General features: G+C 37.2%; 1 protein-coding gene across 1 annotated transcript; it reads right to left on the bottom strand.

The window, feature by feature from the left end:
* Positions 1-1,466: 1,466 nt before the first annotated feature.
* LOC115727303 (3-isopropylmalate dehydratase large subunit, chloroplastic) lies at positions 1,467-10,600 on the bottom strand. The gene is made up of 15 exons (XM_030657484.2): positions 10,399-10,600; positions 10,153-10,287; positions 9,877-10,047; positions 9,632-9,784; positions 9,434-9,502; positions 9,234-9,350; positions 7,954-8,028; positions 7,783-7,860; positions 7,613-7,708; positions 7,486-7,535; positions 4,548-4,602; positions 4,177-4,308; positions 2,583-2,630; positions 2,311-2,469; positions 1,467-1,882 (listed from the first exon to the last, which is right to left on the bottom strand). The coding sequence occupies exons 1-15, from the start codon at positions 10,450-10,452 to the stop codon at positions 1,742-1,744; spliced, it is 1,533 nt and encodes a 510-aa protein (XP_030513344.2). The 5' UTR covers positions 10,453-10,600; the 3' UTR covers positions 1,467-1,741.
* Positions 10,601-11,917: the final 1,317 nt, after the last annotated feature.

Here is an 11,917-nt window from a genome sequence, read left to right as displayed (position 1 = left end):
AAAGATCACATTGAACAAACTAAAAGTTCAGCAATGACATTGCACATTGGCTAAAGTTCAAAAATCACGTTGAATAAATTAAAATTGAAGAACCATTCATGTAATTATCCCAACTAAACACATGTTTCACGTTGTCCGGATTGGTTTTGGTTATCTTTTTCCCTTTACAATGCCTCATGTTCTTCTATTATACGCATGAACTTCGGTCAATTTTCATTCCTCTGCGACGCAGCTTTGGAGCAATTGTCACAATATTTCCGGTATCTGCAGCGTTAATTAAGCTGACAAAATATCTGATTTACCTCCTCGGCCACAGGGAAAAAAACTAGCTCCACAATTCTGCCTCATAACATCAATTCGCATAAAGATTTTAATATTCCGAGGTCGATGTAATCAACAATAAGATGAACGTATACAATCAAGCAATTTCAAAGTTGGCCGGAAATTGACCCTATAACCTGAATTTCAAAAGAATGAAACCGGAACCGGAGCGGGACTTGAGAGAAGTGACCATTTTATTCACTATTTTCATTACGGAAAACATATTCAGTTTTAAACCTCTTACGATTGTTCTAAAAAATCAAAGCTGGATTTTTTCATTATTTTATTTGCTTATGTTGATAACCATTGTTCAATTCTTCGTAGGAGCAAAACCGGCTTAGAACTAGTTGAACCAAACCGGTTCCCAAGTAGAACCAACGTTTCTGGCCTTAGAATCGAGAACTAAACCAATCCTGATAAGGTTTTAGGCCACAGAAACAGGACCCAAACCAATCCTGATTCAGTTCATTTGTCGAGTTGAACCGCCCTGCTACTCACCGCTAAGAGGTAGACTGAGTGAATTTTTTTTTTATAATAAAAAATTTCGGTTCATTAGCATCCCTTACTTTTATGTCCTTAACAATCCCCGATTTGTTCACCCATGCCAAACGAGGGAGAAGAGAAACCTCGCTCTCAGGACCATAGATCCCAAAGCCTCTCCCAACTTCTAATCGAATCAATATAACAGGTTGCACGGTCCACCAAAAAAGTTAACATTGCACATCCTTAGGATGAAAGAAAAGCATATAAATCTACCGAGTTATGCTATGTTAAAACCCATCCGATCATCTCGATGAATAAAATACAAGATCACACGGTGCTCCTTTCTGGTTCCAAAGTCAGCACTTTTTTGGTAAAACCAAAGATCTGTCTTGCTATAAGAGATGAACGCATCATGATCCTCATTAGTACAGAAAACCATGCTTCCATCTCTTAAAACTGATAGCATGGTGATGAATCGTGGCATTGTCAGGTAACTCATAATAATAAGATGATTATACATTAAGTGCCACTTCAATAAAGTAATTATGTTAAGTATATTTCTTGATTAGCTATAGAAATAGAGAAAGTCAATACACTCATAGAGCTGAATGATGCTTTTGGACCGAACCAATACGTAGAAAGCAATAGCAGCAAGAAGACTGATCTTCTAATCTTTTCATCATTTTGAAACCAAATAGCATCTCCTCCTTATACATATGCAACAGAACCATGTACTTCCTACCGAGTCGTATTCTACAAGCATTACTACTCATAAACATCAATCCCTCCAAAGTGTCCTCTCTCGGTAGAAAAGCTTATTGAGAAACACCGCAATAGTATAATGCACAACAGAACATCTACGATCCACACTGGATCTAACCTTTAAGTTATAAGGTGTGGTAGTGCACCAATTAGCCACCTTCACTGTTGCCATTGTTTACTGCAAGAAATCTCTGGGATCTGTAACATAACCGGTCAAAGCAGATGCAGCGGCAGTGAATGGGGAGGCTAGGTAAATCTGGCCTTCCTTGTGGCCCATACGCCCAGGGAAGTTCCTGTTTGTCGTCGATACACAGACCTGCATTGCAACATATGTGACGAGTAAGTTGCAATTAGTATTTGTGATGTAGCATAATAGCAACTGTAACTTGCAAGAATTAAATTAAAAACAAAAAGTCATATTAACTCAACCAACAGAATAATGCCTTGGGATTTGATTGTTATTTTAGCAAATAAATTAGAAGTTGATACTATCAAGATCCAATAAAAATAAACTATTTGTAGAATATCAAGCCCAACTAATACAATTAGGGACCACTAAACAGACATAAACTAGCCACTAAATGGGGAACTTTCTAAGATTTGTGAATTTTTTTTTATATTTTATATGGTCCTTGTAGCAGCTAACAGCATTGGCTTCTAAGAATTAAAGGCAAAGTAGCTCATTTGTCATAGTTACATATCGCAACACGAAGAAAAGGAAATTAAAATATGACTAAAACTTGCCTTGGGTTCATTCATTCGAGCATAAGTGTCTCTAGGGCCACCTAAACAAGCACCACAGCTAGGACTTGCAGGTGTGTCACAACCTGCCTCTTCAAATATCTGGGAGCAAGTTTTGCCACCAGATCCGGGTACTGGGAGGGTATATACGTCCATCCACACCTATGATACGTAATATCATATATCAATTATGTCCACCCATGCAAGTTCCAATTTGAAACTTACTAAAAGAAAAGTCAATGTAAAACTAAACAAGCTGCTACAGTGTTTGAAACCTTTTGGGTAGCAGGAACAAGGAATGTGGGAACTTTAACCTTCTTCCCCTGTGGAAAAAACAACTAAAGTAAATACAACAGTGGCAGATGCATAGGTATATATGAAGACGAATACAGAGGCAATGGTTATTTTTACTCCACTACAATACAAATAAATTTACTCTCTAGCAGGATAGGATGTAACTTTACTATCAGAACTCTAATCATTTTACATAACTTACCATTCCATAGCAAGCACAATTCAGAAGAAATTCCTCAAAGAGATGTCATTTTTATCTAAAGCAAAATTCATAATAAAACATAACAGAAGTACTTGTCTAGAACTATATTGAAGGATTGCAAATTAGCAAGATGAATAGTCTGATCGAAGGATCATTCTAATCACACTTGTCTTATGTCCTAACCTTAATTCATTACTAAATGCAGCATATAAAAACACGACAGATAAAGTCGACCAAATCCACCATCAAAGAAGGTGCTGCGATGGTAGTACACAAGATTTGTTCAATGCTAATCAACATTGGACTTACAGATTTATGGACAATCAAGCATGTCTGCCCATCTACACAATGCATCTTTTACGTAGTTCGTTACCAAGGACAGCAAAATGTTTAAAACTCAACAAGAACTTTTATCATGACCAAATTGCTAATGTCTCATTTTCCTTTCTATCCAAAAACTGTTAAGTTCATCTTTTGAGGGTCATTTTCTCTTCACATACATAATGGAACAACAATGTAGAAAACCAAAATACTGGATAGAAAGCCAAACTTAGTTGGTACGAACACTAAATATTCGACTAAGCCATTCAAGTAAAACAATTTACGCATTCTTTTATCAATTCAAAGTTAAATCCATCATATAACAAAGAATTCTTGCAACCTATTTTCAGTATAGCATACTTACAGCTTCTATCCTAGCATTTTCTTCTTCTGTCTATGTAAGCATTAAGGTTTTTATTTAGCCATCTAGAAAAAGAAGTTGTTACATAAATATCTTTGCCACAATTCCAGGCTTCATATTTATTGAGAATAAATATTGATAAAAGAACATAATTGACAAAAACCCAGTTAAACATATAATTGTTAATCAAGAGAATTTGGCAAAACAAATAAGAATCTGTCGGATAACTTTCTTTATTGATGAGACGGTTGCATAATCAATAAACTCAATGTATTAACGGGACTTGAACTATAGGTATCAACCACTTATCACAATCATCTCTTTAACATTTCCTTCAAACAAGACTAGTTTCACAATGTGACTATACGGTCTCATTTCTTCGTATGTAACCATGATTTATGGGTTTCATACTTAAGTAAGAGCATGTCTGGATAGACTTTTGCTTTTTGCTTTTTGCTTAATCTAAATCTTGCAACACATGAATTTCTTTTAATCCTAAAACACTTAAAACTTTCACAAGACACAAACGTTGACGCATTGGAATGTGGATCATATTTTAAACACTGGGGGAAAAGCAGAAATATATGTTGTAACTCAAGACTTAATTTTAAATAAACAAGCCCCAAAATTGCATAAACTCATGATGTCATATGAGTAACATTTCAATTAAATAAAAAATTGTTTATCTTACTGAAGCAAGAAAAACTTTTGCCGCAGCTAGGAAATCCTCAGTTTTACCCCCAGTACAGGATCCAATGTATACTCTATCTATCTTCACATCTTTGCATTCTCGGGCTAAGGCGCGCTTATCTGGAGAATGAGGCTGCATGAAACAGAGCGTTCTTTACTTCGATTTTTCAATAATCAATGAAGGATTTCATTACAAAAGAATAATTCCTGCGCATAAAAAGTGTACTGCAACAAACTGAACCTTAGAGCTTGCTTTTGGCAAACCTACGAAATGAAAATATAGGACACGGACTGAATACTGTTTAACGGAACAAATACACAGATATATAGCATTTGAATACTGAATTTTCAAGAAAAAAATGTAACGCCCACCTTTGCAACCAAGGGTTCCAACTTTGTGATGTCAAAATGGTACTCAGAGAGAAATCTTCAAGACAGCAAATCAAGCTAGTCAATAATTGTTGGAGCATAATAAAAGAAAACAAGGACAAGACTAGAAATCACAGAATGTTAGAACAGCATTCTATTTGGTACGCTGTTAAAGAGTCAGCATCATGAGTAATCAATACATGCTGGTAGTACACAAGATGTCGCATGAAAAACAGCTCATTGTCCTATGTTTTATTGATATAGTCCTTGAATGCACCATATAATTGAAGTTTTGTGCCAGTACAAGTTAAATCTACAGATATTTAGGGGCATGATGCAATTTTTCTCGAGATCTATGATCTATCTAAATAGGTAAACTGCATTGGAGGAGGAAGGACAAACCATTTATGGAGTAAACAACAAGTACAAATCATTTGAAAGAGAGGCTACAAATGATTCATAGCCGTCCTCGTTTACTAAGCCAGAGATACAGATACGCTATGATCGTATAGAAATGGGAATGCCACTTGTCATAAAATTCAATTGTAGGTTTAGTCGATTTGCTAATTAGAGTTGTGGTGCACTTGGAATGATATTCTTGGATCATTTTCTACATATCTTTTCAGCTGTCCCTTTTTTCTGAAATTACATTTAAAGTGCAAATTTCAAGGAGAGGAAATTATGGTAACCAGTAACTCTTTCCAATTGCTGGAAGAAAATTCTGAAGCTTAGAGATGGTGCCCAGCACTGGCTGATATGTAGAGCGGCTAATGACGATTTTATATTCCATGTTTGGAAATTCTGAAGCTTAGAGATGATGCCCAGCACTATCAGTCCTTTATTTGACAGGTTTTCTCATAGAGTCATTTACGATTCTCCTCTCCTCTAGATAGTAAGTTTCATGTAATAGATAGAACTGGCCTCCTTAGAGGTGTCATTGTCTTGTACAAATCCAAGCTGTTCTATGTGGTGTCCCATTTTCTAATGTTCAGCAGCATGACAAACCTATTTCCATGCCCAATTCTGATGGCAACTACCACCACCAGGGCCTGGAATGCTGTTCCAGGTAAGAGGATCTTACAAGGTGTGGCATAAGGTAGTTCATATACCAAGGCATTGCTTCCTAGCTTGGTTAGTGATTCTAAACAAGTTGGCTATTAGAGATCAACTTGCTGAATGGAACATTGTGAGTACAATTATTTGCTAGTTGTCTTGGTGAAGCTGATCAGCTTTGTGATAAGAAACAAAGGAGTTACCGTTTGAGTTTTCTGCACTTATTTGGCAGAAGTTGTGGGATTATTCAAACTCGTAGTGCTCGGTCATTGGAATTTGATTGGGTTCTATCACAGACTAAAGGGAAATCCTTTACCTCCATATTTTTGAAATTGTCTTGGTGTTCTGCACTTTTTTTGTGGCAGAAGAACACCTCAAGTGCCAATATTTGTGTACGGCACTCACTTTAGTATCAGTATTTTTTTTTTTTTGGTATTACTTAAGTACCAATTTTTTTGAAGAACGGTTATTTAAGTACCAACTCCGGTAAGATCGTCGGAATTCTTGTCGTTAGCACTAAAGTGATTATTTTTTCTCTGATTTGGCACTAAAGTGATCATTTTTTGAATCACTTAAGTGCCAATTTTTTAAAAAATGATTATTTAAGTGCCAACACCGGTGAGGTCACCGGAATTTCTCGTCGTTGGCACTAAAGTGATCGTCTTTTCTCCGATTTAACACTTAAGTGATCCAAAAAAAAAATTTATTGGCACTAAAGTGAGCGCCGTACACAAATATTGACACTTGAGGCATCCTTTTGCCCTTTTAATGTCAACAGAGTTGTTAGACCAAATGTTAAAATATTTTTAGGTTGCTAGTAAGTTCTTGTAAGCTGTTAGATCTAAGGCTTTTTGATTGCCATAAACAGCTTTGTGACAATTGGAGTACCTGTTGGTGACTATTTGGGGATTAGGTATTTTCTTACGTATAAAATGGCTTACAAGCAGGCTTAGCCCACCTGCAGCAGATTTGATGTAAAATAGAAAATTTTTACAAATAAAATAGAAAAATAAAGACCAACGAAGGAAATAGAAACATGTATGTATTTTTTCCATAATTCCAAAAACCTAAATAAGAAGCACATACAATCTTCCATTCTAGAAGGAGTCAAGCAGCTTAGCATAGTTTCATCAAAGAAACTACTTTTTATGAGGAACAGGACATTTCCAATTCCTTTTTCCATTCGACAAGGAGTTCATCTACAGCTAGATGTCCTTTCATGCAGTTTCTTCTTCAGTTCAACCAAAAAGCCGAAGAAGCATACAAAAAAACCATACTTCCTAGTCCACACACAGTTGCTAAACAATGAAAGACAGCGGTGGTCATGAATAGTATCATACCCAGACTACCTAGTCCATTTACAAAATTGACATTTATGCCCAATAAATATCCAACTGCGTGGTCATGAATAATTTCATCATATCTGCTCTGGTGCAGAACGCTACAGTATTAGGACAAACAGTATCTGATGCTCTTATGGATAACTTGTCCACATCTGCTTTTCTGTGCAAATCTCTGCCAAAGATTCAATTTACAGATCCAGATATTTGTTCACAACCATCACATCAAAACATTCTATCCCTCATGTTGCACAAGTTACAGTATATCTCCAACAGATAAATGGATACACACAATCTTCACAAAATAATTTTGATTACGAAGACGCTATGTACCACAACTGAGCATGGCTAGTAAAATCAGAAGTATTCTTAATTATCCTACTTTATTAAAATTTATATGCCAGAAAAGTGCACACCGCACAGTTTTCACTTGAATTAACACAGCACATTTTTCATGGCAAACAGATACAACCCCTTTAGCAGCAGCCAGTAGTTGTGCAGACTGGATTGCAACATAAATGACAAATGAAAGTAATCATGCTAATTACCTGGCTTTCTCATCACTGTAAACTGGTTCATAGGGCTTTGATGTCTTATCCTGCGCAAATAGGTGTTAGAAAAGTGAGCTAAATAGCTAATAACCTAAGAGTCATATCTAAGGTCATAATACCCAACCTTAAGGTACTCAAATGTCGTGCTATCTGCAGGTACGACACCATTCTTACCCCCGGCTTCCACAACCATATTGCACAATGTCATTCTCTCTTCCATCTGACAACAAGAAGTTTTAGTAGGGATGTAGGGCTATAATATTAAAAAGAGAAGTTATTAACAGGTCCACTTACAGTTAAACTTTCAACAGTAGAACCAACAAATTCCATCGATTTATAGGTGGCACCAGCAACTGATATTTCTCCAATAATCTGCAAGGAGAAAGACCATAGAAAATAAGCAGAAGCACATGGTGCCTCGAGGCGCCACATAGTTTGAATTTCAGTGTAGACCAATGAACTTACTTGTAAAATCAAATCTTTCGCCAGCAAATACTCAGGCATTTCTCCCTCCATCACAAATCTCAAAGTAGGAGGCACCTGCAATTCACGGTCAATGGAAGGCCAATGATTCACAAGAAGATGAGAAATACCTAATAAGTAAAACACCATAAGATAATTGTGAATAAATAAACAAATTATCTTTTGCTAGCACTTTGACTTCTACACATGATTCTATGCCGACAAAATCACAAAAACATCAACACAGATCCAGGAAATATCACTCGAAGAAATGTCAAATATTTACAGATATGCGTGCAATTAATGCCAATGCTTTGACGGATACTTGTTCAATCTCTCTCTCTCTCTCTCTCTTCTCTCTCTCTCTCTCTATAGAAAACATATCCTCCCTCCTCCTTCCCAGTGCCTCAACACCCTGCCCCTCCTTCCTTTCATCCTTTCCCTAAAAGAGGCAGATTGAAGGCAAATTGGAAGAGCCTCAACCCCTAGCCCCTCCTTCATTTATTCCTCTCCAAACAAGAGGCAGATAAAAGGTAAATTAGAAGAGGAGAATTCCAGTTCATGATATGGCAGTAAATATGGAAAACACAAATAACGAGTCCACGTCAACCAATTAAAAGGTGGACGCGGCTAACTTTTCTCACATTTGGATCTGTCAGTTTCATTCATAATAGGAAAAGCTTGAGTACATGAAAATGGGTTCATCCAGGTTAATTCAGAACACAGGGCCACCTCAGAATGAGGAAGTGCTTGCCCTTTAAACTATCCCAATCCTCAAAAACTATTAATCCAGCATGTTATTTATAGATTAGGATTAGCTGCACAGCAATTATTTGAAATTTAGAACTATTACTTTTCTTCTGAAAAGTGAGAAACGCAAATGTTTGAAGTCTTTTAGCTGTTATAACATCATGAGCAGCTAAGCGACTAGGAATAGTTCTTCATCATCCTTGATATCTTGCATCAAGATGGACGAACACAAGCAAAATAAAAACCATCATTTGGCACCTAGCAGTCACTGAGGTAAAAGCACAACAAAAAACACAGTATGAAGGAAACATAACTTAGAGAAAGCACAGTCAATACCCAATCATATATAACAATGAAACTACCAAACATGATCTTAAAAAGTCAAGTTTAATGATGAGATCTACTAAAAATTCAAGTTTAATTTAAATCCAACGGCAAAGTATGCTAAAATTTCAAGGACCACAACCATCTATCCACTATCCATTTTTATGAGGGATGGCAGACACCGAAATAAATATGGATATGATACATGCCTTGAGCAGGATCTTCCCAGCCCCCAGAACAAAGCCAGCATCTGTGTTGCCAATACCAGTGGCAAACTGGCCAAAAGCTCCAGCGGTGCAGGTGTGAGAATCAGTACCTAACAGAACCTGGAGCAGGATAAGCGTTTAAGATTTCTTTCAGACAATACCTCACATAATACCAAAAGAATAGTTTGAGTGAAAAAATCCACCTCGCCAGGTCGGCAATGACCTTCTTGGGCTAGAGCAATGTGACACACACCCTTGTAGTCTGGATTAACCTGCAAATTGTGTGATGTGCTTTGAATTCAAGATCAACAGAGGTGTTGCAGACAAGGATCATAAGCTTTTCTTACAGCAAAGAAATAGAGTAGGTAATCAAATAAAAAAAGTTGACCACACCAGAATACCTTGAAGTCGCTAAGGTCTGTGATGTCATAGAAGTACTTGATATTCTGCTCTCTGCAAAAATCTCTCAAAATATCCACATTGCGATTTGCACGTTCGTCACTTGTGAAAATATAATGATCAGGAATGATGACAATCTTTTCGCGATCCCAGACCTTGAGTTCAAGGAAAATAAAATCAGAAACTTGAACACCCTCAAAGAGCTCGAAAATCGTGAAGGGAAGCCATAGAAGCAAAGGTTCAATACCTTAGCATTCTCACCAAACTCCTTCTTGAAGATGCCAAAAGAACCAGGGCCGCAAACATCGTGCGTCATCAAGACATCAACATCAACCCAGACATTCTCTCCGGGACTCAACTCCGGCTTCTCAGAAGCCCGAGCCAATATCTTCTCAGTCATCGTCATCGCATTTTTCACCTAAAACAACCACAATCCGCCGCTCAGAAAAATCCCCACAAAAGATAAAACTTGTAATCGAGCTCAATCGGAAGATGGGACAATAGAAATCAGAAATAACCGAACTGAGCCAGTGGTGGCGGGCTTGCGCTCGGTTTGCTGAGGCGCCATGACAGATACGATCTTCTTCGAGACCGATTTCTTCGACTTTGTGGAGGAAAACGGCTGCGAAGCGAAGCATGCGGAAAGCCCAAACTCTTTCTGCAAAAAAAGCAAGAGAGATTAGATTGCGCGAATCCTCCAATCGAACGCAGGTCGACAATGACTCGGGCACTCAAGTCGAAGACGAAAGATACCGGCATGGGAACTCACCTTGCTGGCGACGAAGGACGCCGAAAGCGGCGGAATCACGGTGGAGGACGCCATGGATTGCAGTCGCGGTTCGAGCAAATGCTGTGTCGTGCTGCGTTCAGTGAGGAGGAGAGGGCGAAAGAGAAACAGTGGCGGCGTTCGAAAAAGGCTCCACGGACGCGGCTGCGAGCAGGAGGAGATGGGTGGGGACTAGGGTGGCGGATGCTCGCCGAGGTGGACACGTGGCGGCCCGTGTAGCGTGAGATCGGCGATCGAGGGTGGGGCCCAGTTGACTGAGAGAGGAAAAGGAGAATTCGTACTCGTGCTCGAATCTACTTCTTTTCTTTTCTTTTGGTGTCTGAAAATTAGGATGGAGCTAGAGAGTACACCATGGATTGAGGTTAATGCACTAATCGATAGAGATAAAAAATATTTTCTCCATCGTTTGAAAATTAGTCGATCATATTTTTATCACTTAAAATGATTAATAAATTAAATATATATTTTTTTATCAACAATAATTTATGTCTAAACATATTCATGAAATATGGAGATTTTTTTGTATTTTTGTAAGCGATGCAAAACATTAATTTTTAGGAAAATGTTTTTGAAATCATTCATTTTATACAAAATAAACTGACCCTAAGCATAGACTCTTCATGAAACTTTTTATGAAAGTTTGTTGGAGTAGAATGTGTGCTATAACTTCTCATGGTATTATTTGTGCAAATTTTTAGTGATTAAAACATACCAACTAAGCAACCATACAACGAGAGTGCCTAGTATCATAGGTGCGGGGTTCAATTCCCGCACTCTGCAAAGAGGCATAGCAAAAGAGAAATTATAATCATTTAGAGATAAGATAAATTAAAAAACATTATTTTCACATAAATAATCAATCATTTCATATTTTGGGAGTATATCATTTTTTAATTTTTAGGTAGTTATTTTATGAAATTTTAAAAGTGGCCATCGTCAGCTCTTCAAATAGTTAAGAAAATGGGACCCATGAGACCACCATTCTACCAAATCCAGTCTAGTCCCGAACCCGCTGACCAGGCTCAACGTGGAGATCATTCTTCATTGCATCGTTAAGCAAATTTGGATTTATTTAGAGATTAAGGGTGCACCTGTTTTGTGAAAAATAAATAATTTAAAAATATTTTGATAAAAATAATCGCATATACCTTTTGAAGTACTTAGTCAATAAATAGTATTTTCGTCATTGATAATAATTTATATCTAAACATTTTTGCGAATGATGAAAATATTTGTTTTATTTTTACGCGTCATGGCCACATCCACTAACAAATAATATTAATTAACTAATTGAAGGCAATTACACAGGCAAATTATCAAAACACAGCACTTTATTTACTAAAGGCCGACAAAAGTTGAATCAATTTTAAGTACAACTAGGGAGAATACATTGGGGAAGGCCTCAAAAAGTCGCCTATCGCCTCTACCCAGTACATCAAAAGAAACCTAACCACCCACAACATGTACATAAAAAAAAAAAAAAACTCCCATGACTCTACAT

The sequence above is a fragment of the Rhodamnia argentea genome, chromosome 1 (genome assembly GCF_020921035.1).
Source record: "Rhodamnia argentea isolate NSW1041297 chromosome 1, ASM2092103v1, whole genome shotgun sequence".
In the NCBI taxonomy this organism is placed as follows: Eukaryota; Viridiplantae; Streptophyta; class Magnoliopsida; order Myrtales; family Myrtaceae; genus Rhodamnia; species Rhodamnia argentea.
Note: the sequence above shows the minus strand (reverse complement) of the source record. Positions and strands in the feature narration are given on the sequence as shown.

Bases quoted from the DNA above. Each gene is read 5' to 3' on its own strand.
- LOC115727303 (XM_030657484.2), bottom strand. From the start codon at position 10,452: ATGGCGTCCTCCACCGTGATTCCGCCGCTTTCGGCGTCCTTCGTCGCC. The intron at 7,536-7,612 runs GTTGGGTATTAT...CTATTTGCGCAG, and splicing joins CGACATTTGAGTACCTTAAG to GATAAGACATCAAAGCCCTA. The intron at 4,603-7,485 runs GTAATTAGCATG...GCTGTCTTGAAG, and splicing joins TACAGTGATGAGAAAGCCAG to ATTTCTCTCTGAGTACCATT.